The 22,726-nt window shown below is 43.8% G+C and overlaps 1 protein-coding gene across 8 annotated transcripts in view; it reads right to left on the bottom strand.

Moving 5' to 3' along the window:
- The window catches only part of ACACA (acetyl-CoA carboxylase alpha), a 280,148-nt gene that overhangs the window by 235,921 nt on the left and 21,501 nt on the right, over window positions 1-22,726 (bottom strand). For 5 of the 8 annotated variants that reach the window (XM_087883446.1, XM_060693230.2, XM_087883447.1 and 2 more), the window contains exons 2-4: window positions 19,553-19,599; window positions 18,089-18,338; window positions 268-400 (exon numbers count right to left, since the gene is read on the bottom strand). In XM_087883446.1, coding sequence (XP_087739572.1) covers window positions 268-400; window positions 18,089-18,338; window positions 19,553-19,599 — 430 coding nt within the window. Of the gene's footprint in view, window positions 1-267; window positions 401-5,935; window positions 6,624-18,088; window positions 18,339-19,552; window positions 19,600-22,726 lie in introns of those variants that run through there. The other 3 variants (XM_087883450.1, XM_060693231.2, XM_087883451.1) reach the window with 1 other exon arrangement.

Below are 22,726 nucleotides of genomic sequence, written 5' to 3'. Positions count from 1 at the left end.
CAAGGGGAGCCCCATGTAGAGAGCATTACAGTAGTCCAGGCGGGAAGTGATAAGGGCATGAGTGACCGTGCGTAAGGAGTCCCGATCTAGAAAGGGACACAACTGGCGGATCAGGAGAACCTGATAGAAAGTCCTCCCGGCCACAGCCGTCAAATGCTCTTCTAAAGACAGCCGTGAATCCAGGAGGACACCCAAGTTGCAAGCCATCTCCGTGAGGGCCAACGACTCGCACCCAATAGCATTAAGAAAGGAGGTTCCATTCTTTACCTTCTCAATAACTTTGTTCCCTCCAAAACGGGTGACAAACTCCGCTGGAGATGCAACAGTGAAATCCCTCTGTAGATCCACTTTCTTCCTATCCCGGCCTTGTTTCATGAGGTGAAGGCCGGACATGCTTGGCCTGGGAAGACAAAAAACAACACCGTTAGAGGTGGCAGAAGATGCTGCGGAGATTTGACTAGAAATCTAGATCTCATTCACCATCACTTCCTACCAGATTATTTAACACTAGATGCCAAGACCTGAACCTAAAACAGTGATAGCTAACCTTTTTGCCGTTATGTGCCAAAAGCAGGGGGAGCACAGGGGGTCGTGTGTGCGCGTGCCCACACCCATAATTCAATCCCCCTCATGCCATGCTCCCCGCATACATGCCCGCGTGACCCCGTTCCCGCACTCCCCCTGCTTTTGGCACACGATGGCAAAAAGGTTACCGGTGGGCCCAGTAGGCCTGTTTTTGGTCCTCCCCAGGCTCCAGAGCCTTTCTTGGAACCTGGGGAGGGTGAAAACGGCCTTCCCTATCCCCCCGGAGGCCCTGCAGAGGCCCCTCCGGTGGGCCCAGAAGGCCCAAAAATCAGCTGGCTGGTGTGCACATGCGCACTGCAGCTGAGCTAGGGCCACGTTCACGTGCCCACAGATATGGCTCCGTGTGCCACCTGTGGCACGTGTGTCATAGGTTCACCATCACAAACCTAAGATCTTGGTTAATAAGCTACAGACCATCAATCTAGGATCCTGGACAGAACTGTGCAGAGGTGTATGATCTTTCAAGGACCCCCACACACACACAAAAGGAAGGAATTTTAAGAGGTATTTGCATTTTGAAGGAGAACCAGAAACAAATAAACTCCTGAGGATATTGTCTCGAACCCTAGATATGTGTCTATGGAGATTCTCAGACATCCGGGTCATGGTTTTCCCAAAAGGTGCTTTTTCAAAAAAACAACTGGACTTTTGTTTTTCCTTGAAGACGTTTCGCTTCTCACCCAAGCGAAACATCTTCAAAGAAAAACAAAAGTCCAGTTGTTTTTTTGAAAAAGCACCTTTGGCACAATCCTAGACAGTGCGTGTAGGAGATATATTAAGGCCAGTTTGGCGTTGCGGTTAAGGCAAGAGGCAAGAAACCAGGAGATCATGCGTTCTAGTCCTGCCTTAGGCACAAAGTTACCTGGTTGGCCTTGGGCCAGCCACTCTGCCTCAGCCCTAGGAAAGAGGCAATAGCAAACCACTTCTGAAAAAGAGCCTGGTGGTGCAGCAGACTAATAGCCTGTTATTAATATTCAGCTGCCTGCAATTACTGCAAGTTCGAATCTCTCCAGGCTCAAGGTTAACTCAGCCTTCCATCCTTTCTAAGGTAGGTAAATTGAAGACCCAGTTTGTGGGGGCAATAAGCTGACTTTGTATAAATATACAAAAGTATGAAGGCTATAGCTTAACGCACTGTAAGCCACCCTGAGTCTCCGGAGAAGGGCGGCATATAAATCAAATTAAAAAAAAAAAAAAACTAGCCGAGAAACTGCCTGGACAAGTTCGAACAGTTATTAGGAGTCCAAATATGATTTTCAGGCACACACAAAGTTGCCCAGAGCAGATGTGCTGATAATGTTAATAACTCTAGGGCAGAGGTCTTCCAACTTGACAGCTTTAAGACTTGTGGACTTCAACTTCCAGAATTCTCCAGCCAGCATAGCTGGCTGGAGAATTCTGGGACTTGAAGTTCACAAGTCTTAAAGCTGCCAAATTTGGGGGCCCCTGCTCTAGGGATTGAAACTGCTAAAATGGAAATCTTTGATTCTCACATCAATGCAAGCCGTTCTATAAGCCAGGAACGAATGCCAGATTCCCACGCTATGGCCAAGCGATGGCAATATTAGATACATGTCTAGTTAGAGCAACTTCTTTTTTTAAAATTCAAGAAATCAATTAAGCATGCCAATTCCAAATTGTGTCCTTCTGACTCCAATAGGCACAGCTGGAATCCCAGCATTTGTATCCCATAATAGCACGAGTCCAGAGAAACCATTAGAAGAGCGCATTTATCTCCAGGTAGTCCTCGACTTACGATCACAGTTGAGCCCAAAATTTATGTTGTTAAGTGAGACACGTGTTAAGAGTTAGGTGAGTTTTGCTTCCTTTTACAACCTTTCTTGACACAGTTGTTAAGTGAATCGCTGCAGTTGTTAAGTTAGTAACATCGTTAAGTGAATCTGGCTTCCCCATTGGCTTGGTTTGTCAGACAGTCGCAAAAGGGGATCACATGATCCCTGGACTCTACAACCGTCATAAATATGAACCAGTTGCCAAGCATATGAATTTTGATCACGTGACCGTGGGGATGTTACAACGGTCGTAAGTCTGAAAAACAGTCATAGGTCACTTTTTTTAGTGCTGCTGTAACTTTGACCGGTCACTAAATGAACTGTTATAAATTGAGGGCTACCTGTATCTGCAGGTGGTCCTTGAACTACGACCACAATTGCGAGCAGAATTTCTGTTGCTAAGCCAGGCAGTTGTTAAAAGTGAGTTTTGCCCTATTTTACGACCTTTTTTCGCCAAGGTTATTGAGTGAATCGCTGCAATTGTTAAGCGAACCACTTGCTCATTAAGCAAATCCGGCTCCTCCCGTTGACTCTGGTTGTTGGAAGAGATTGCAAATGGCGGCGACATAACACAGTGACGTTGAAATACCTATCGGCTGCCAAGCATCTGATTTTCGATCGTGTGAAACGTGCGGATGCTGCAACGGTTGCAAGTTTGAGGACTAATTCTAAGTCATTTTTTTTCAGTGTTGTTGTAACTTCAAATCAGTGGTGGGTTTCAAAATTTTTTACTATCGGTTCTGTGGGTGTGGCTTGGTAGACATGGCATGGCTTGGTGGGCGTGGCTTGGTGGGCATGACAGGGGAAGGATACTGTAAAATCTCCATTCCCTCCCCACTCCAGGGGAAGGTTACTGTAAAATCTCCATTCCCACCCCGCCCCAGGAGAAGGATACTGTAAAACCTCCATTCACCTTCCCACTCCAGGGGAAGGATACTGTAAAATCTCCATTCCCTCCCCACTCCAGGGGAAGGATACTGTAAAATCTCCATTCCCACCCAACTCCAGGGGAAAGATACTGTAAAATCTCCATTCCCACCCAACTCCAGGGGAAGGATAGTGTAAAATCTCAATTCCCTCCCCACTCCAGGGGAAGGATAGTGTAAAATCAACATTCCCTCCCCAATCCAGGGGAAGGATGCTGCAAAATCCCCATTGCCTCCCGATCAGCTGGGACTTGGGAGGCAGAGAATAGATGGGGGCAGGGCCAGTCAGAGGTGGTATTTGCCGGTTCCCCCGAACTACTCAAAATTTCCACTACCGGTTCTGCAGAACTGGTCAGAACCTGCTGAAACCCACCTCTGCTCATGACCGTTTTTCACACATGCGACTGTTGCTGCATCCCCGTGGTCATGTGATCAAAATTTGGACTTTGGCAAGTGTCTCATGTTTATGACGGTTGCAAGGTCATGTGATCACCTCTGTTGGACTACAACAGGCCTGTCAAACTGGCAAACTCTAGGCAGCTCCACCAACCAACCAAAAATCACACAACAAAAACCATTTCGCCTTGCAAAACGATTCAGGAACAAAAACGAAACTAGACATGGAGGTGGGGGGGGAATTAGAGGAAGCGGCTTGCCCTCTGCCTTAGTGTCTTATTTTTTCAAAACCAGGGAGAGCATGACTCTTTGGAGAGAAGCAACCTAGAACTGAGGAGAAATTTCCTGACAGAATAATTAATCAGTGGAACAACTTGCCTCCAGACATCCTGGGTGCTCCAACACTGGGAGTTTTTAAGAAGAAATTAGACAACAATTTGTCTGAAATGATATAGGGCCATGATGGCGAACCTGTGGCATGTGTGCCACAACTGGCACGCAGAGCCCTCACCCAGTTTACTCCACTGCGCATGTGCACCCGCGAGCCTCCCGCCAGCCAGCTAATTTTGGGGATGCGCAGGGGGGCAGGGCACGTGGGAGACACGCACACATGCGCAAGGGGGGGTCGCGTGCATGCACGTGGCTCGGGGCACGCACACATGAACGGGGCAAGGGTGGAGCACGGGGGGGGTTGCGGCGCGCCACCCCCCACAGCCCATTTTTGGGCTCAGGAGGCTGCAGGGGGACTGCTAGGCCAAAAACGGGGGGCAGGGGGGTCGCGTCTACCTGCGTGGTGGAGGTTGTGCACGCATGCGCAGGGGCGCACGCACTGCATTATGGGTGCCAGTATGCGCACGCTTTCAGCACACAATGAGAAAAAAGTTAGCCATCACTGGTATAGGGCCGTGATGGCGAACCTATGGAACATGTGCCACAGGTGGCACGCAGCACCCTCTCTGTAGGCACATGAGCCGTCGCCCCAGTTCACCTCTGCTGCACATGCATGCGGGCCTCCCTGACAGCCAGCTGGTCATCGGGTCTCTGCCGCACATGTGTGGGGGGGTCGGGGCCCCATGGGGGGGCCGCGCGCACACTCTTTGGGCACTCAGTTCAGAAAATGTTAGCCATCACTGGTACAGGGTTTCTGCCTGAGCAGGGGGTTTATTTATTTATTTATTTATTTATTGGTTCGATTTATATGCCGCCCTTCTCCGAAGACTCAGGGCGGTTTACAATGTGTTAAGCAATAGCCTTCATACTTTTGTATATACCTGCTTAGTAGGGCTTTCGCCCCCCCCCCCCAAGCGGTGTTCTTTTTTTATACAAAGTCAGCTTATTTTACTTACCTCGGAAGGATGGAAGGCTGAGTCAACCTTGAGCCTGGTGAGATTTGAACTCGCAGTAATTGCAGGCGGCTGGCAGCTAAGTGCTACCTAACAGCACTTTAGTTCGCTGCACCACCAAGGCTCAAGGGTTGGACTAGAAGACCTCCAAGGCTCCTTCCAACTCTGTTACTCTGTTTGCCTGAAGTTAAAGTCCCTGCATCAACTTTTTCAATCGTTTTTTAAAGCCTGAAAAGCTTTTCCACACCTTCCTTTCCAAACCCATGCAGAAATTCCTTGCCTTCAAGGGGCAAGGTAACCAGATAGTCCTCGACTTACAACAGTTCATGTCTTGACCATTCAAAGTCACCACAGCGCTGAAAAAAAAGTGACCTATGACCCTTTTTTCCCCAGTTACAACCTTTGCAGCATCCCCATGTGATCAAAATTCAAAAAAACTTGGCAACCGACTCATACTTACGACCGTTGCTGTGTCCTCAAGGTCACGTGATCCCCTTTTAGCGACCTTCAGACGAGCAAAAAGTCAAGGGGGCAAGCCAGATTCACCTAACGACTGAGTTACTCGCTTATCAACTGCGCCGATTCATTTAAAGAACGGCGGCAAGCAAGGTCGTAAAACGGGGCAAAAGTTACTTAACAAACGTCTCACTTAACAAACATGTTGGGCTCCATTGTGGTCGTACGTCGAGGACTACTTGTATCTCCCACCCCCACCCCCCCAAAAAATGAAGAGTAAAAACTACCGGGAATCAATTCTCAAAGTCCGCTAATGTTTAATTCTGTCAACATTTAAAACACAAGTCATCCAAATATCTATATCAAAGCTCCTCACAAGCGATCCATCTAAAATCAGATCAGAAAAATGTGTCCAGCCGATAGACAATCTTATTACCTTTGAAGCATATGATATCTCATGCTTAGACTTTCTTCTCCCTTTGCTTCATCCATGCTGCCCGAGAAACGCAAAAGTATCTTCAAAGTTTAGAGACTCGACCGAGCAACAAGACAATCGTAACACTCAACGCAGCTGCTCTAGACTAGTTTTTCATGTTGCCCTCCTTCTCGCCAAATAAGCTGGATTTTTTTTTTAAAAGTTCCTATCAACTGTTTTGCATTTTTAACCTTTGTCCCTTGGCTTTTTTTTAATGCCCATCTCTCTCTCCCTGCGCACACTCGGCAGAGGGCAGGGACGAAGCTACAGGCTGCAGCCGAAAGGGAGGGGGAAAAAAAATTAAATAAAATGCGCACGAGCCTTGGAGGAGGGAAGCCAGAGTAAAGATCTCCCTGGTTATGCAATGTGGAGGCACGCTTGCTCGTCCTGCAAAATCAGAACACTGCTATCATGAATCAAGATAAACCCACGAATTGCAAGATTTCACTATCTTCCTCCAAGCTGGGCATGCCAAAAAATATCGTCCATTTATTCGCTTTTGCTTTATTTATCAAATTTAGATATCAAATCCACGGGAGAGGCTGCGGAGCAGTGGATGAGTAAAATATTAAAATTAAAAGCAGGGTATGAATTTTTTTAAAAAAAGAGCTAATCCTCTAGAAAGTGGGTTTTCCAGCTAAATCGGAGTGCTGGATTCAGCTCCAGGCTGCGAGAAATGAATACCGCAAAAAAAATTAAAAAAAGTCATTTAAAAAAATATATATGCTGGAAGATTGGACTTGCTGAAACAGCTGTTAAGACAACTCCCTACCCCACCCCAGAATGAATGAATAAATCTGCTGTTTTAAGAGTACACACGTTGAACTAATAACTGCAGGCGCAAATGGAACAAGCATGGAAAAACAAAGTTATTTTTCGATCAGATCAAAAAGCAATGCACTATCTGGGGAGGGGAAAAAGTCATTGACACTATGATAATTCACCCTCATTTGCCACAAAGAAAAGGCCAGCTGAATTTGGCACTGAATTTGGCAATTAAGCAAATAAACAAGTTGCGTAATTCCATTCTGCAATTCATGGGAAAAGATAAGGATATTTAAAAGTCACGTGAAACCTGTTTTTTCAACAGTTTGGGGTTTTTTTCAAGCGTTTCATCCCAATGGCCGGGGTTACCGATCTACCTTTCCCCCCCCCGCCACACCGCCCTTCCTTCTCCAAAATGTGGTTTACACGAGTGAAAAGCAATTTCTTCAAAAGTCAATACATCCCAGGAAATTCACCCCAAAAGATGTTAATTGAGGCAATACAGCAGTGGTCAATTAACTTAATAACCATCATTCAGCCCAAAATTTCTGTTGCTAAGCGAGACCAGGGGTGGGTTCTAAATTTTTTTACTACCGGTTCTGTGGGCGTGGCTTATTTTGTGGGCATGGCTTGATGGTCATGTGACAATTATTTAGGATTTAGCAGAGGTACTGATCTACCAGGCTTTTAACTGCTTGCAGAGCTGTACCGATCTACCCATTTATTTTTTGCAGGCACTGAGCTACTCATGTATTTTTGCAGGCACTGATCTACTCATGTATTTTTGCAGGCACTGGTCTACTTATGTATTTTGCAGGCACTGGTCTATTCATTTGTTTTCTTTTAACATTGATCAACTGTAGGGCGGCCCTTTGAAGCCCAAGAGTTTAAACAGTTTTTTTCCCTCTAACCATCAGCTGGGACTCAGGAGGCAGCAATAGATTGGGGGTGGGACCAAATAAAAGGTAAGAATAACGTGGGGGGGTGGGGGTTTGGAGGGCGGGCGGGGGGAGAGAACCAGTTCAGTGACGTCATATCGTCACCGCTACCAGCTCGGGAGAACCGGCCGAACCGGGAGGAACCCACCACTGAGCGAGACAGTTGTTAAATTAGTTTTGTCCCATTTTACGACTTTTCCTGCCGCAGCTGTTAAGTGAATCACTGCAGTGGTTCAGTTAATAACACGGTTGTTAATTGAATCTTGCTTCCCCATTGACTTTGCCTGTCAGAAGGTCGCAAAAGATGATCAAGCGATCCCGGGACACTGCAACCGTCATAAATATGAGTCAGTTGCCAAGGCTCAGAATTTTGATCACATGACCATGAAGAAGCTGCAAAGGTCGTTAAGTATGAAAAACGGTCATGCCATTTTTTTCCATTGCCATTGTAACTTCGAATGGTCACTAAACGAACTGTCGTAAGTGGAGGGACTACCTATATTTTAGTGACAATGTTTGTTTGGATTTTTTTTTGCACATGCCACTTTTCATCCATAGCATAATTATCATTTAGTCCAGTAACAGCAAGAGCAACACAGGTAGTCCTCAAGTTACGACCACAACTGAGCCCAAAATTTCTGTTTTTAAATGAGACATTTGTTAAGTGAGTTTTGCCCCATTTAGAACCTTTCTTGCCACCGTTGTTAAGTGAATCATTGCATCATTGATAAGTTAGTAACCCAGTTGTTAAGTGAATCTGCCTTGCCCCTTGACTTTGCTTGTCAGAAGGTCACAAAAAATGATCACATGACCCTAGGATACTGCAACAGTCATAAGTATGAAACAGTTGCCAAGCATCTGAATTTTGATCATGTGACCATGGGGATGCTGCTGCAAAGGTTGTAACTGTGAAAAACGGTCCTAAGTCACTTTTCTCAGTGCCGTTGTAACTTTGAAGGCAGGGGTGAAATGCTCCCGGTTCGGACCGGATCACCTGATCCAGTAGCGATGGCGGCGGGTGGTTCGGAGAACCAGTAGCAAAAATTCCTGCGCCCCCACCCACCATGCTCAGCTGAGCCGCGCGATCATCAGAGGCTTTTTTTTTTTACTTTTAAAAGCATTTTTTCTACAACCGCTTTTGACAAAACAATGCTTTTAAAGTAAAAAAAAAAAGCCTCTGATGATCGCGCGGCTCAGCTGGGATCGTCAGAGGCTTTTCAAAGCATTTTTTTCTGCAACCTCTTTGGCCGAAGAGGTGGTTAAAAAAATGCTTTGAAAAGTCTCTGACGATCCCAGCTGAGTTGCCTCATCATCAGAGAGGCTTTTCAAAGCATTAGAAAAAATGCTTTGAAAAGTTAAAAAAAAAAAAAAGTTGGCCACGCCCACCGTCACATTAACCCCCCCCGCCAAGCCACGCCCACAGAACCGGTAGTAACACATTTTACATTTCACCCCGTTTGAAGGTCACTAAATGAACTGTTGTAAGTTGAGGACTACCTTTATTTTAGTGACAATTCTAGGGTTTTTTTGCACCGTGTCACCTTTCATCAGTAGCATAATTATTTTATCATTTAGTCCAGTCACAGCAATAGCAGCAATACTTAGATTTATATGCTGCCCCATAGTGATTCTCAACATTGGCAAAGACGGATGGACTTCAACTCCCAGAATTTCCTCACCAGCCATGCTGACTTACACCACATAAACTTTCTAAAATAGGAAAACTTTCCATGTATGACTTGTAGGCAAAGCAGGGTGGATAAAAATCAATGATTTTTTTGATTTAAATCGGATTTTTTTTATTTAAATCGGATTTTTTTGATTTTTATCGAATTTATTTTAATAAAAAATTTTGGGGGTAAAAATCTATCGTAAAATAGTTTTCTATTCAAGATACATAAATAATTTAGTTTATTCAGCATGAAATGGAGCTTAGTTATGTAGCATGAGGCTGTATATTCTGCAACACTGGGACTATCGGTGAGTCAACAGTGGGTCAAAGGAGTAGCAGAGATGACAGTTGCTCTTTAAAAATTATGATTTAAATCGAGTTGATTTAAATCAAGCCTTTTTACTAGTGATTTAAATCATGATTTAAATTGTGATTTAAATCAACTCGATTTAAATCAAATCCACCCTGAGGCAAAGACAAGTATCGGGTTAATGAATTCCTGAAACTGAACCTTTTTACATGTACCCCCACCTCACGTCAAAAGTCTGGAAAGATAAATGTAATATTTACACCACGTTTACTACTAGACCAACAATCATGAGGTAAACAATACCCCAATCAAGGAATTACCAACTCAGACAAACAAGCTAACAGTAAACAACAGTCAAATCAAGGAACCACCAAGAACACTTCCACCAATACCGACGGGGCAAGCCACTTGCTACCGTAAGCAACCCCACTCCCTTCTAGCACTGATGACATTACCTAGTTTGGTGATGTTCTGCCCCAACTACGGACCCCAAAGAACACAGCACATACAAAGTCTGTACAAACCTTAGTTTATTAAATTAAATCAGTCTTTTTCAAACAAAGGCTGTTAATTAACTTTATTAACAGCCTACAAGAATCCAAAGAATAAATAATCGTAATCTTACTATGGTTGGCAGAAAGCCCAGAAGCAATTTGCAGGAAACTGATAAGAGAACTAAGATCAAGAAGCGAAGGAGAGTGAACGAAGTTGTTCCCTGCAAATTGCCTCAGTCGTCATCCTTCCTTAAATAAGCTAAGGGAGTGGCCAATTAGCCCCAAGCCTTACTCTCACAGAGACCTCCTCCTGAGGAGCCACTCCTGCCTTTTGGGAGCTCTGCGCGCCCATGCATCGAGAAGAGGCTCCTCCTCTTCGTCCTCTTCACTTATGGGAGCTTCTGGAGGTTCTGAAGGCCCTGGCTGAATCTCCACCTTTGGCATCACATCTTCTCCAGCCTCCTCATTGTCTGACTCGAGTGCCAACCGCACAGGCTGCTGACGCAGCACCACACCAGCCTCCTCGCTGTCGGAATCAGCTACTAGTTGCACAGGCCGCTGACAGGCCACAACAGGTGATGAAATGTCCGCAAGAAAACAACTAACCTCAAAGAGCACAAAGGACCCCATAAATGAAACAAATTAAGAGTATTCCTTAATACCCTTTTAATAACCAAGGCAAAAAAGATCATGCAATTGGGCAAGGCTAATTTAACAACCACTTTATTTAGCAATAGAGGTTCCAAACCACAATTGTGGTTGTAAACCAAGGACTATCAGGGTCTAAGCAGGGGTGTCAAACTCAAGGCCGGCAGGATGCTTAGATCTGGCCTGTGGGGGCCAGCCTGGAAATAGTAGAGGACCGTCCCACAGTGCCTCTGCCAACAAAAATGGAGCACGTGGGGGCCACATGCGGCCTCCCCTGCACCCCGTTTATGGCCACGACGGCCTTCCACAGCCCTCTTCCAGCAAAAACAGATGTTTCCCCTTTTGCATTTGAGCATGCAAGAAGGGACAGGAAAGGAGAAAGGGAAAGAGGAAAGGGAAAGAAAAAGAAGGAAGGATAGGAAGAGAGCAAGGAAGGAAAAATAAGGAAAGAGGGGAGGAAGAAGAAGGGAGAATGAAGAGGAAAGGAAAAAGGAAGGAAGGAAGGAAGGAAGGAAGGAAGGAAGGAAGGAAGGAAGGAAGGAAGGAAGGAAGGAAGGAAGGAGAAAAAGGGGAGGAAGAAGGGAGATTATAATGAGAATAAGGGAGGGTCTCAGGGAAGTCCTGCCTTAATACTTGGCCACCACAGGTGCCCGTGACATGAGCTGCCCATGCGTACCATGGTCACGGCCACCCCCAGCCATGCCTACCATGGCCCTCCGAGGTTAAACACAACCCTGATGCTGCCCTCAATGAAATAGAGTTTGACACTTCTGATCTATAGTTATGAACTATAGTTATGAACCAACTGCCTGCAATTACTGCGAGTTCAATTCTCACCAGGCTCAAGGTCGACTCAGCCTTCCATCCTTTCTAAGGTGGGTAAAATGAGGACCCGGTTTGTGGGAGCAATAAGCTGACTTTGTATAAAATATACAAAAGTATGAAGGCTTAACGCATTGTAAACCGCCCTGAGTCTCCGGAGAAAAGCGGCATATAAAAATAAATAAAAATAAAAAATAAAATAAAATAAAAATGAACTGTATCAGTATCTTCCCATCAGCCTAGAGCAGTGATGGCGAACCTTTTCGGCACTGAGTGCTGAAAAGGTCGTGCGGAAATGTCACACATGCGTGCGCAAACTCATCAGGGCTGCGCTCCGGAAAAGCCAAACTTCTGAGTTCTAGCGCACATGCACGCCCGACAATCAGCTGGCCAGCGTGCATGCACAGGCTGGATTTTGGCACTGCCACGCATGCAAAGGGATTGTGCACCAGAAAAGCCGAACTTCTGAGTTCTGGCGCGCATGCGCACCCGACAATCAGCTGGCTGGCACACATGCACACACCAGTTTTCGGCACTGCTGCACGCACGAAGGACAAATGATCATCATGCGCGCATGTGCACCAGAAACCCAGAAGACAAACTGTCAAGGCCCCGTGTGCCGGGCGACATGGCTTTGCATGCCACTTTGAGCACATGTGCCATAGGTTCGCCATCACGGGCCTAGAGGAAGAGTTTTGTGCAACAGGATTATCAACAGACTGAGCAAAGCATGCATGGCACAGTGTGAGGTCCAAGCACAAGAATGAATGGAGTCCAACATTTCTGTTGCTAAGCAAGAGTGCTGTCAAGTGAGTTTTGTGACATCTTACAACCTTTCTTGCCAGTTGTTCAGTGAATCGCTGCATCACCTGTATACTTTGATCAACAGGTACTTTGGTGCCTGTTAAGAGTGTTTTCCACACCTGCCCTTTTTTAAAAAGAAAAAATCTGTTAATGAATCATTGGGAATAAACCAATGATTCTCATTTCCAGAATAAACTTTTAATTCCAAGAATGCATTGGTTCCGCATTAATTTTTCAGAGTGTTTCTCAGAACATCAAAAAGGATGGGTGGAATTTGATTGGTCTGGAAGTGAACTTTAAAGTAGGTATGTTAAGAGGTAATTTAAAAAAAAAGATGTATTAGAATGTTTTGATTTTAGACATCTTTTTAAAGAAAAGTTTAGTATCTTAACATGGATGGGAGGGAAAGTATTTTTTCCGTTTAAGGTTAAAGAATCTGAAAGAATACAGTGGATTTCGTTAATATAAATAGTGATAGTTTAAAGATTATTAAGTGCAAGCAGAAATTAGAATAAAAGAGTTGGAAGGGACCTTGGAGGTCTTCTAGTCCAACCCGCTGCTTAGGCAGGAAACCCTACACCACTTCAGACAAATGGTTGTCCAATCTCTTCTTAAAAACTTCCAGTGTTGGAAATATATATGATTTCCACAGCAAGGAAGATAAAGCAGAAATGATTAAATTGATTGCTTTATTCAAGGAGGAGAATATATTTAATTATGTTTTTTATTTAGATATCACTTCTGGATTTTGTGCTTGGGATGAAAAAAAGTATGAAACTTTGACTTATGTTTTGCTAATAAGATAGAGTTGTTATAGAAATAGCTAGTTATATACCAATGTGTAAAAGTAAAAAGTTGTCCTACATAGTTACGGGGCAATCCATGCAGGGTATAGATTATTTATTTATTTATTAAATTTGTACACACACACACCCAATCTCTTAAAATGTAATACAGGTAGTCCTTGACTTACAACAGCTCATTTAGTGACCATTCAAAGTTACAACAGCACTGAAAAAAGTGATCGTTTTTTACACTTATGATAGGAGTGGGCTTCAAAAATTTTAGCAAGGGGTTCTCTGCCCGGTTGCTGGGTAGGAGTCGCCATGGTGGGTGTGGCCTAGTCAGCCTCCTGGACCACAGCGGCTCCGGAGGCTTTCCTCGAGTCTCCAGGAGGGCAAAAACGGCCTCCCCAGGTAGCAGACTTCCAGTAGGCCCATTTTTCGCCCTCCCCGAATCTCCACACGCACCCTGCACTTACCTGCATCCAAAACAGGCCATGTGGGGATTCCTGGGAGGGGCAGGGCGGGGTGGGATGGGCGGGGCCAGCCAAGAGTGGGATTTGGGGGTTCTCCGAACTGCACAGAATCTTAACTAGAGGTTCTCCTGAACCCCTACGAACCCCCAGCAGCCCACCCCTGAGTTATGACCTTTCTAACATTCCTATGATCATGTGATCAAAATTCAGATGCTTGATAACTGACTCATATTTATGACGGTTGCAGTATCCCAAGGTCACGTGATCCCTTTTGCGACCTTCTGACAGGCAAAGTCCATGGGGAAGCCTGATTCACTTAACAACCGTGTTCCTAACGTAACAGCCTCAATGATTCACTTAACAATAATGGCAAGACCGGTCGTAAAATGGGGCAAAATTCACTTAACATATGTCTCACTCAGCAACAGAAATTTTGGGCTCAATTACAGTCATAAGTCGAGGACTACCTACAGTATATAGTCATATCACGACCTCTCTTTCCACCGTTTTTAAGTGAATCACAAGTTGCCATTTTGAACGGTTGCCAAATGTATAGTTAGTTATAAGTCAAGGACTACCGATATTTAGGGAAAACTACAGGCCAGATTATTTTGCAAGCTTTGTGGGGGGGGGAGAGTGGGGCACGGGGAACCAATTGCTAAACCTACCGTGTTTCCCCGAAAATAAGACCCTGTCTTATATTTTTTTGAACCCTGAAATAAGCGCTTGGCCTTATTGCCATGCGCTGAAAAGCCCGATTGAGCTTATTATCAGGGGAGGTCTTATTTTGGGGGGAACAGGGTAATTTAAACTGGAGGAGGAGGAAGAGGATGCTGAAAAAAAGGGAAGGAGATGAGGAAGAAAACAGTATTTTTATTTTTTCTCAGTAATTTGGCAGCAGCAGATCAAATGATCATGGTGGCCCAATAAAAGCAAACAGATTGAGAAAGGTTCAAGGCTGGGGGCCCCTGGCACACAAAGATGTATTTCATGCCATATTTTAGACACACACAGCAGCTGCGTGTTTTGATGGCACAACTCCTGGGCGTCGCTCCTATTTAATCTTCTTATAACTTTACAGTGCTTGTCCCCAGGAGGCAACTGAACTTTCTTGTTTTTTTCTTTTGAAGACGTTTCAGCTCTGACAGGATGGTGGAGGAATGGAAGGATTTATACTCTTTGCAGACACCTGGTTATTTGCATCCTTTTACAGCAGAGGTGTCAAACTCAAGGCCTGGGGACCGGATCCGGCCTACGAGGTGCTTAGGTCTAGCCTGCGGGGCTGCCTTGGAAACAGCAAAGGACCGGCTCGTGGTGCCTCTCCAAGCGAAAACAGAGCTCGGGAGGGCTGCACACGGCCCTCCTGAGCTCCGTTTTCGCTGGCAGAGGGTTGCAGGAGGCTGTCACAGCTGAAAACGGAGCTCGGGAGTCCATTTTGTTTTCTTTTCTATAAATACTTTGTTAAACTTTTATTACATTAAAAACATAAAAAATTATTTCACTCAACAACAGCTAATTGTGCTGTTTTTCTTGTGACAGTAATTCGTGCATTATTTACAAAAATTAAATTGTGCGTATTTACATTCTTATTTTATCTATTACTTGTACTTAATAACTATCTATCTCCAATCTATCTCTGTTCTATCCAGTTATACCACTGTTCCCACACATTGTAAAATATTGATGTCTCTTTATCTTTTAAACTCCGCGTTAATTTGTCCATTTCTGCGCAATTCATGACCTTTTGTATAACCAGTTTCTCTGCGGGTGTACGTAGCTGTTTCCAACATTGAGCATAGGCAATCCTGGCAGCGGTTAATATGTGTAGTATTAGATATTTTGTGCCCTTCACATATTAAAATGGGAGTCCATTTTCACTGGCAGTGCACTCGGGCCACCACAGGCACTCCCAATATGAGTGACATTTAGCGGGCCATGCCACCCCCCACCCCGAGGTCAAACACAACCCTGATGTGGCCCTCAGTGAAATTGAGTTTGACACCCTTGTTTTAGAAGGTTATTGAAGCACTTGGAGGTTTATCTATGTCCTCAGGGTCACCTGAGTAGTGTTCCTGGTTCCTGTAATTTGCCTTTTTTTTTTTTAACCAGGAGCACCACTCAGGTGACCCTGAGGACACAGATAAACCTCCAAATGGCCTCAACGACTCTCTGAAAGGATGCAAATGACCTGCTGTCTGCAAGGAATATAAATCCTTCTATTCCCCACCATCCAATCAGAGCTGAAGAAGCTTCTTGGTGGAGAAGCGAAATGTCTTCAAAAGAAAAAAAAAAACAAGAAAGTTTGCAGTTTGATCCTGACCAGCTCAAGGTTTCCTCAGCCTTCCATCCTTCTGAGGTGGGTAAAATGAGGACCCAGATTATTGGGGGCAATAGGCTGACTCTGTGAAGCTGCATATAAATCTAAGTGCTATTGCTATTACTAATACAGTGAGGGATGATCAAATATCGGGGGCAGATTATTCCAGATTGCAACAACAAAATTGGGTACTACTGCAACTTCACACCTTCTGTGGATTGGCCAGCCCAACTCAAGCCTTGTGTTTATGCAACAGTTGTTTGATGTTCTGAAATGCTCACCAACATAACAAAGGAGGTAGCTATCTCTCATTCTACAGTACCTTGACTTATAACCATTCATTAGTGACCAAGGTTACAACAGCACTGGAAAAGTGACTTGTGAATGCTTTTCACACTTCTGATGGGCGCAGCATCCCCATAGTCACATGATGGGGATGCTGCGCTTGGCAACTGACTCATATTTATGACGGTGGCAGTGTCCCGAGATCACCTGATTCCGTTTTGCGACCTTCTGACAAGCAATGTCAATGGGGAAGCCAGATTCACTTAATAACCTTGCTACTAACTTAACGACTGCAGTGAGTCACTTAACAAATGGGGCAAGAAAAGTCGTAAAATGGGGCAAAACTCACTTAATAACTGTCTTGTTTAGCAACAGAAGTTTTGGGCTCAATTGTGGTCATTAGTCATGGAGTACCAATATAAATGGGGCTTGATTTTGGACCCAGCAAACACTTAATTTTTTTTTTACTAATGGTTCTTCTTAATTGTTTATTTTATTTTATTTATAATAATTAGGAACTGCCCGTCTCTCTCAAAGAGGAACTCTGTGTTCTTGCTGTAAATTTAATTAAACTGTTGTGTTCTCGAAGCAGCATTGGCAAAGCATCTAATTCTAATATTGGCTGGGAGAAACCTGATGTGTAATATATGCAAGAGCAATTAAAATTCTGCAAGATCCCATCCTGAGAACAGAAGCACTGCATGGCAGCCTTTTCAACAACCACCCAAGCTGATTTAAATTTTAGCAATCTCATACTCTTCTTTCCCATACAATCCCAAATAGAATTGTCAATGTAAATTTGCAACTCCTTCATCTGAAACTTCCTCCTTTCTGACAAAATCCAGTAAAAATTACTGAGATGGTGAGACTTTGGCAAATTTTGATTATTAGGGGACCAGCAGCTAAAACATATGAAGAACAGTTGCAGGAACTTTATACTCGAGTGAGGAAAAAAGGCATTTTTTCCTGCAACCGTTTTGGCTTCCAGGGGCTGCAGGGAGGCTTGCTAAAGATAAAATGGGACGTGGGGGGAGGGGGGTGCGGTGCCCCTCCCCCGCACCCCTTTTTGGCTCCCAGAGGCTGCAGGGAGGCTTGCTAAAGGTAAAATGGGACGTGTGGGGGTGCGGCGCACCTTAAGTGAAGTTTGCCCGCATTGTATGACGTTTCTTGCCACAGTTGTTAAGTGAATCACTACAGTTGTTTACTAACATGGTTGTTAAGTGAATCTGGCAAACCCATTGACTTTGCTTGTTAGAAGGTCACAAAAGGGGATCACATGACCCCGGGACACTGCAACCGTCATAAATACGAGTCAGTTGCCAAATATCCGAATTTTGATCATGTGACCATGTACTCCTGCTTTAGAGCAACAAGAAAAGATGACATTTTTAAGAAACCCATACAGGTAGTCCTTGACTTACGACCACAATTGAGCCCAACATTTCTGTTGTTACGTGAAATATTTCTTAAGTAAATTTTGCCTCATTTTACGATCTTTCTTGCCAGCGCTGTTAAGTGAACCACTGCAGTTGTTATGTTAGTGACCCGGTTCTTAAGTGAATCTGGCCTCCCCATTGACTTTGCTTGTCAGAAGGTCGCAAAAGGGGATCACATGTCCCCAGGATGCTACAACCGTTATAAGTATGAATCTGTTGCCAGGCGTCTGAATTTTGATCATATGACCATGGGAATGTGGCAACAGTCGTAAGTGTGGAAAAGAGTCTTAAGTCACTTTTTTTCAGTGCCATTGTAAGTTTGAATGGTCCCTAAATGAACAATTGTGATTTTTATTTTGTTTTACCTCATATGAAGGGCCTCTTGAACACCGGAAGAACTGAGGTCGGAAAGAGAGTCCGAACTGACGGAGACCGGAGAGATGGACTGGTCTTTTTCTTCCAGTAAATCAATTTTCACCAAGGAGCTTGTCTCATCTTCAGAATTATCCTCCGAAACGGAACCGATGATGAAATGGGAATGTAAATCCAGCTCCAGAAGCTTATCGTCGGGAGGTGGTTTGTTGCTCATCGTGCCGGCGAAGAAGGTTTGTACCGCTAATAAGGAAAAAACAAAAACGAAAAAAAAACAACACCCGAGTTTTAAGGAGATTAACATTTTTCATTTTTCAAAAGTTAAACACGTTTTCAAATACAGGTAGTCCTCAACTTACGACTGCAACTGAACCCAGAATTTATGTTGCTAAGTGAGAAATTTGTTAAGTGAGTTTTGCCCATTTTACGACTTTTCTTGCCATATGTGAAGTTTCTGAAAGGTGCCCTAATTAATTCATGAGCCATGAGCCAAACTTCAAAAGAAATACAGTCATTTATTAGGAGCACCATTTCGGCAATATTCGGATGCAGTTAGAACTAATCCCACATAGATTTATGTTCCCCTATGACCCTGTCTCTCCCCTCCTCCCTGGCCATGTCATAAATAACATTCTCCAATTAACCACTTTGGCTGGCTGTGAAATCCAACACCCTCCCTACTGATTGCGGTAAGAAAGCATCTATGGAATGTAGCTTCAGTTAGGGAAATCAATCAGCTGTATCAGTTCTCCCTCCCTCCTGCTCATGGCAACTTGAAAGCTTTGCAAGTTGACACTAGATTTGTTAAGTGAATCCCTGCAGTTGTTAAATTAGTAACACGGTTGTTAAGTGAATCTGGTTTCCCCCATTGATCTTCCTTGTCAGAAGTTTGCAAAAGATGCCCCCGCAACACCGCAGCCATCATAAGTATGAACCTGTTGCCAACTTTCTGAATGTAAATCATGTGACCATGAGGTTGCTGCAATGGTCATAAGTGTGAAAAATGGTCATAAGTCGCTTTTTTCAGTGCTGTTGTAACTTTGAACGGTCACTAAATGAAGTGTTGTAAGTCGAGGACTACCTGTGCTGCACTAGCCTTTTTATTTTCCTTGCTTAACAGAAATGTCCCTTGTGTGGCAAAATTGAGAAACAATTTTTAAAAATTGTCCCCTTAATTCCTTCTCTGACATATTAACCCAAATATGCCCAGTTCTTTCCATTGTGTTTCTCTATGCACAACAGTGTATTATAATATCATTCCAAACTTCAATAGATTAAACAGAATGCAATGGAAGTGGGGAAAACGGTCATAAATCAGTTTTGTTAGGGCCGTTGTTACTTCAAATGGTCACTGAACGAACTGTTGTAACTTGAGGACTACCTGTGTTTGAGGCCACAGAAGAGCAGATCAGAAGGCCCCCAAATCTTAAAAGGAAGAAGTTTTGATAGTGACTGACCTCCAATAATTCTTGTTATCCGAGTTGCGATCCACAGCCAAAATGAACTGAAAGAGAGGAAAAAAAGCAAGTTTAGACAGAAGTCAAATCACAACACCTAGAATACTGCATCCAGTTTTGGTCACCACACTACAAAAAAGATGTTGAGACTCTAGAAAGAGTGCAGAGAAGAGCAACCAGGATGATTAGGGGACTGGAGACTAAAATATACGTTGAACGGTTGCAGGAACTGGGCACGGCTAGTCTAGTGAAGAGAAGGACCATGGGAGACATGATAGCAGTCTTCCAATATTTAAGGGGCTGCCACAGAGAGGAGAGGGTCAAGCTATTTTCCAAAGCACCCGAAGGCCAGACAAGGAATAATGGATGGAAAGGGATCAAGGAGAGATTCAACCTGGAAATAAGGAGAAATTTTCTGACAGGGAGAACAATGGAACAGAAGTTGCCTTCAGAAGTTGTGGGAACTTCATCACTGGAGGCTTTCAAGAAGAGACTGGACTGCCATCTGTCAGAAATGGTGTAGTAGGGCAGGGGTGTCAAACTGGATTTCATTGAGGGCCACATCAGGGTTGTGTTTGACCTTGGAGGGGGGGGAGCCTCCCAAGTTCTGTTTTAGCTGGCAGAGGATTGCAGGAGGTCGTCACGGCTGAAAACGGTAGCTTCAGGAGGGCCGCAAGCTCTGTTTTCACTGGCAGAGGCACCGCGGGGCGGTCCTTTGCTGTTTCCAGGGTGGGCCTGCGAGCCAGATCTAAAGGCCCCGTAGGCCGGATCAGGCCCGCGAGCCTTGAGTTTGACACCCCTGGTGTAGGGTCTCCTGATTGGGCGGAGTGTTGGACTAGATGACCTACAAGGTCCCTTCCTATTCTGTTAATCTGCTAAGTGCGTAATGCAAATAAGTCTTGAAAGAGGCAAAAAAATGATGAAAAAATAAGCTTAAGAACTAATACTCCACTGCTTAATGAAGGGACAGGGGTTATACCTCCGGTCTCTTTGGTTAAAAAAAAAACCTCGTGAGCTGCTGATAATCCTCGATTTATGACCACAGTTGAGCAGAAAATTTCCATTGCTGTTATTCCCATGCCTCATTTTACGTGCTTTCTTGCCGCAGCTGTTAAGTGAATCACTGCAGTTGTTAAGTTAGTAACCTGGTTGTTAAGTGAATCTGGCTTCCCCCATTGACTTGGCTTGTCCGAAGGTCACAAAAGTTGATCACGTGACACCCCCTGGGACACTGCAACTGTCATAAGTATGAGTCAGTTGCCACATGTTTGAATTCTGATCACGTGACCGTGGGAATGCTGGAATGGTCGTAAAGTGTGAAAAACAGTCATAAATCCCTTTTTTTTTTCAAAAAAAAATTATTTTTAAACATAACAAAACATAAAACAAGCATCATCCATTACAATCACAGAAAGTGTGTCGATCGGTTAAAAATCTTTTGTGCTTAATCCCATATCCACAATTTACAAATTATTTAATTTCTCTTATTTGATAATTTTATCTATCCCTTTATGTTGTTATTCTCATTTAACAACTGTTTAACAAGGGTTTGACTCATGAAAAAAAAAATTAAAAAAAAAAACTTCATATATTTTATCATTATATTAATTTCATATTTCATACTTCATTTCCATGCCTTGTTATCTAGCCATTGATAAAACAAATCCCATATTAAATAATATTGTTTATCTTCCTGTTCTCTAATTTCAAATGTCAATTTACTCATTTCAGCACATTCCATAATTTTCTTAATGATAAGTCACTTTTTTCAGTGCCGCTGTAACTTTGAACGGTCACTAAACAAATGGTTGTAAGTCAAGGACTACCTGTATTTCTGGGGAGGACGGTTGAAGGCAGATTGTTCTCATCCTAAACAGGAATACAGCATCTTGGAAGCTAAGGCAGTGTTTCTCAACCTTGGTAGCTTGAAGATGGGTGGACTTCAACTCCCAGAATCCCCCAGCCAGCAGCGCTGGCTGGGGGATTCTGGGAGTTGAAGTCCACCCATCTTCAAGCTACCAAGGTTGAGAAACTCTGAGCTAAGGGGACCCCATAAAGCTAAACCTACTGTGAGCTGGCGCAATGCCCCAGGCCTGCCTCAAAGTCTTCCATGTCCCTCTTTATCCCAGTCCTCCAAATTCAACATACACGTGGTAGTCCTCGACTTACGACCCTAATTGAGTCCAACGTTTCTATTGTTAAGGGAGACAATTAAGTCAGTTTTGCCCCATTTTACAACCTTTCTTGCCACAGTTGTTAAGTGAATCACTGCAGTTAAGTCTGTAACACGGTTGTTAAGTGAATCCAGCTGCCCCCATTGGTCGCAAGTGTGAAAAACAGTCACAAGTACTTTTTTCAGTGCCGTTGTATCTTTGAACGGTCACTAAATGAACTGTTGTTAAGTTGACAGCTATCTGTACTAAGGAATCAAAATCAACAAGTATCTACCATTAAAAAAAATTAAGAGAAGAATATATTATGAATATCGGGGGTTTTTTTAAGAATGTTGATCATTAGTGTTTTAAGATATTTTAAATGCACTGATGATGTTAGCTAGTTTGGTAATGAAATGACTGCAAGAAAACCAGCAAACTCAGAGAGCATCAAGGACCCCGCTGTTCCACCCTGAGCTACAAATATTCTTTTCTATCAGTAAGGTATTTTAAAAATTGGTAGGACTTGTTTAAGCTTAGGGAGTGGTAGTTATATTATTATTATTATCTCCGTATTTTTTTAAAAAAAGGCAGAGGTCATTACTGTTATAAATTTATTTGAGATATCTATCTATCTATCTATCTATCTATCTATCTATCTATCTATCTATCTATCTATCATCTATCTACCTACCTACCTACCTTATCTGACTGTCTGTCTGTCTCTGTCTGTCTGTCTGTCTTTTTGTCTGTCTGTCTGTCTATCTATCTACCTACCTTGTCTGTCTGTCTGTCTGTTTGTCTGCCTATCTATCTATCTACCTACCTACCTTGTCTGTCTGTCTGTCTGTTTGTCTGCCTATCTATCTATCTATCTATCTATCTATCTATCTATCTATCTATCTATCTATCTATCTATCTATCTACTTACCTACCTACCTACCTACCTACCTAATCTGTCTGTCTTTTGGTCTGTCTGTCTGTCTATCTACCTACCTACCTACCTACCTACCTACCTTAT

The sequence above is a fragment of the Pantherophis guttatus genome, chromosome 1 (assembly GCF_059756535.1).
Source record: "Pantherophis guttatus breed Tessera chromosome 1, ASM5975653v1, whole genome shotgun sequence".
Lineage (NCBI taxonomy): Eukaryota > Metazoa > Chordata > Lepidosauria > Squamata > Colubridae > Pantherophis > Pantherophis guttatus.
The sequence above is the reverse complement of the archived record's forward strand: the minus strand, read 5'-3'. Positions and strand labels throughout refer to the sequence as shown.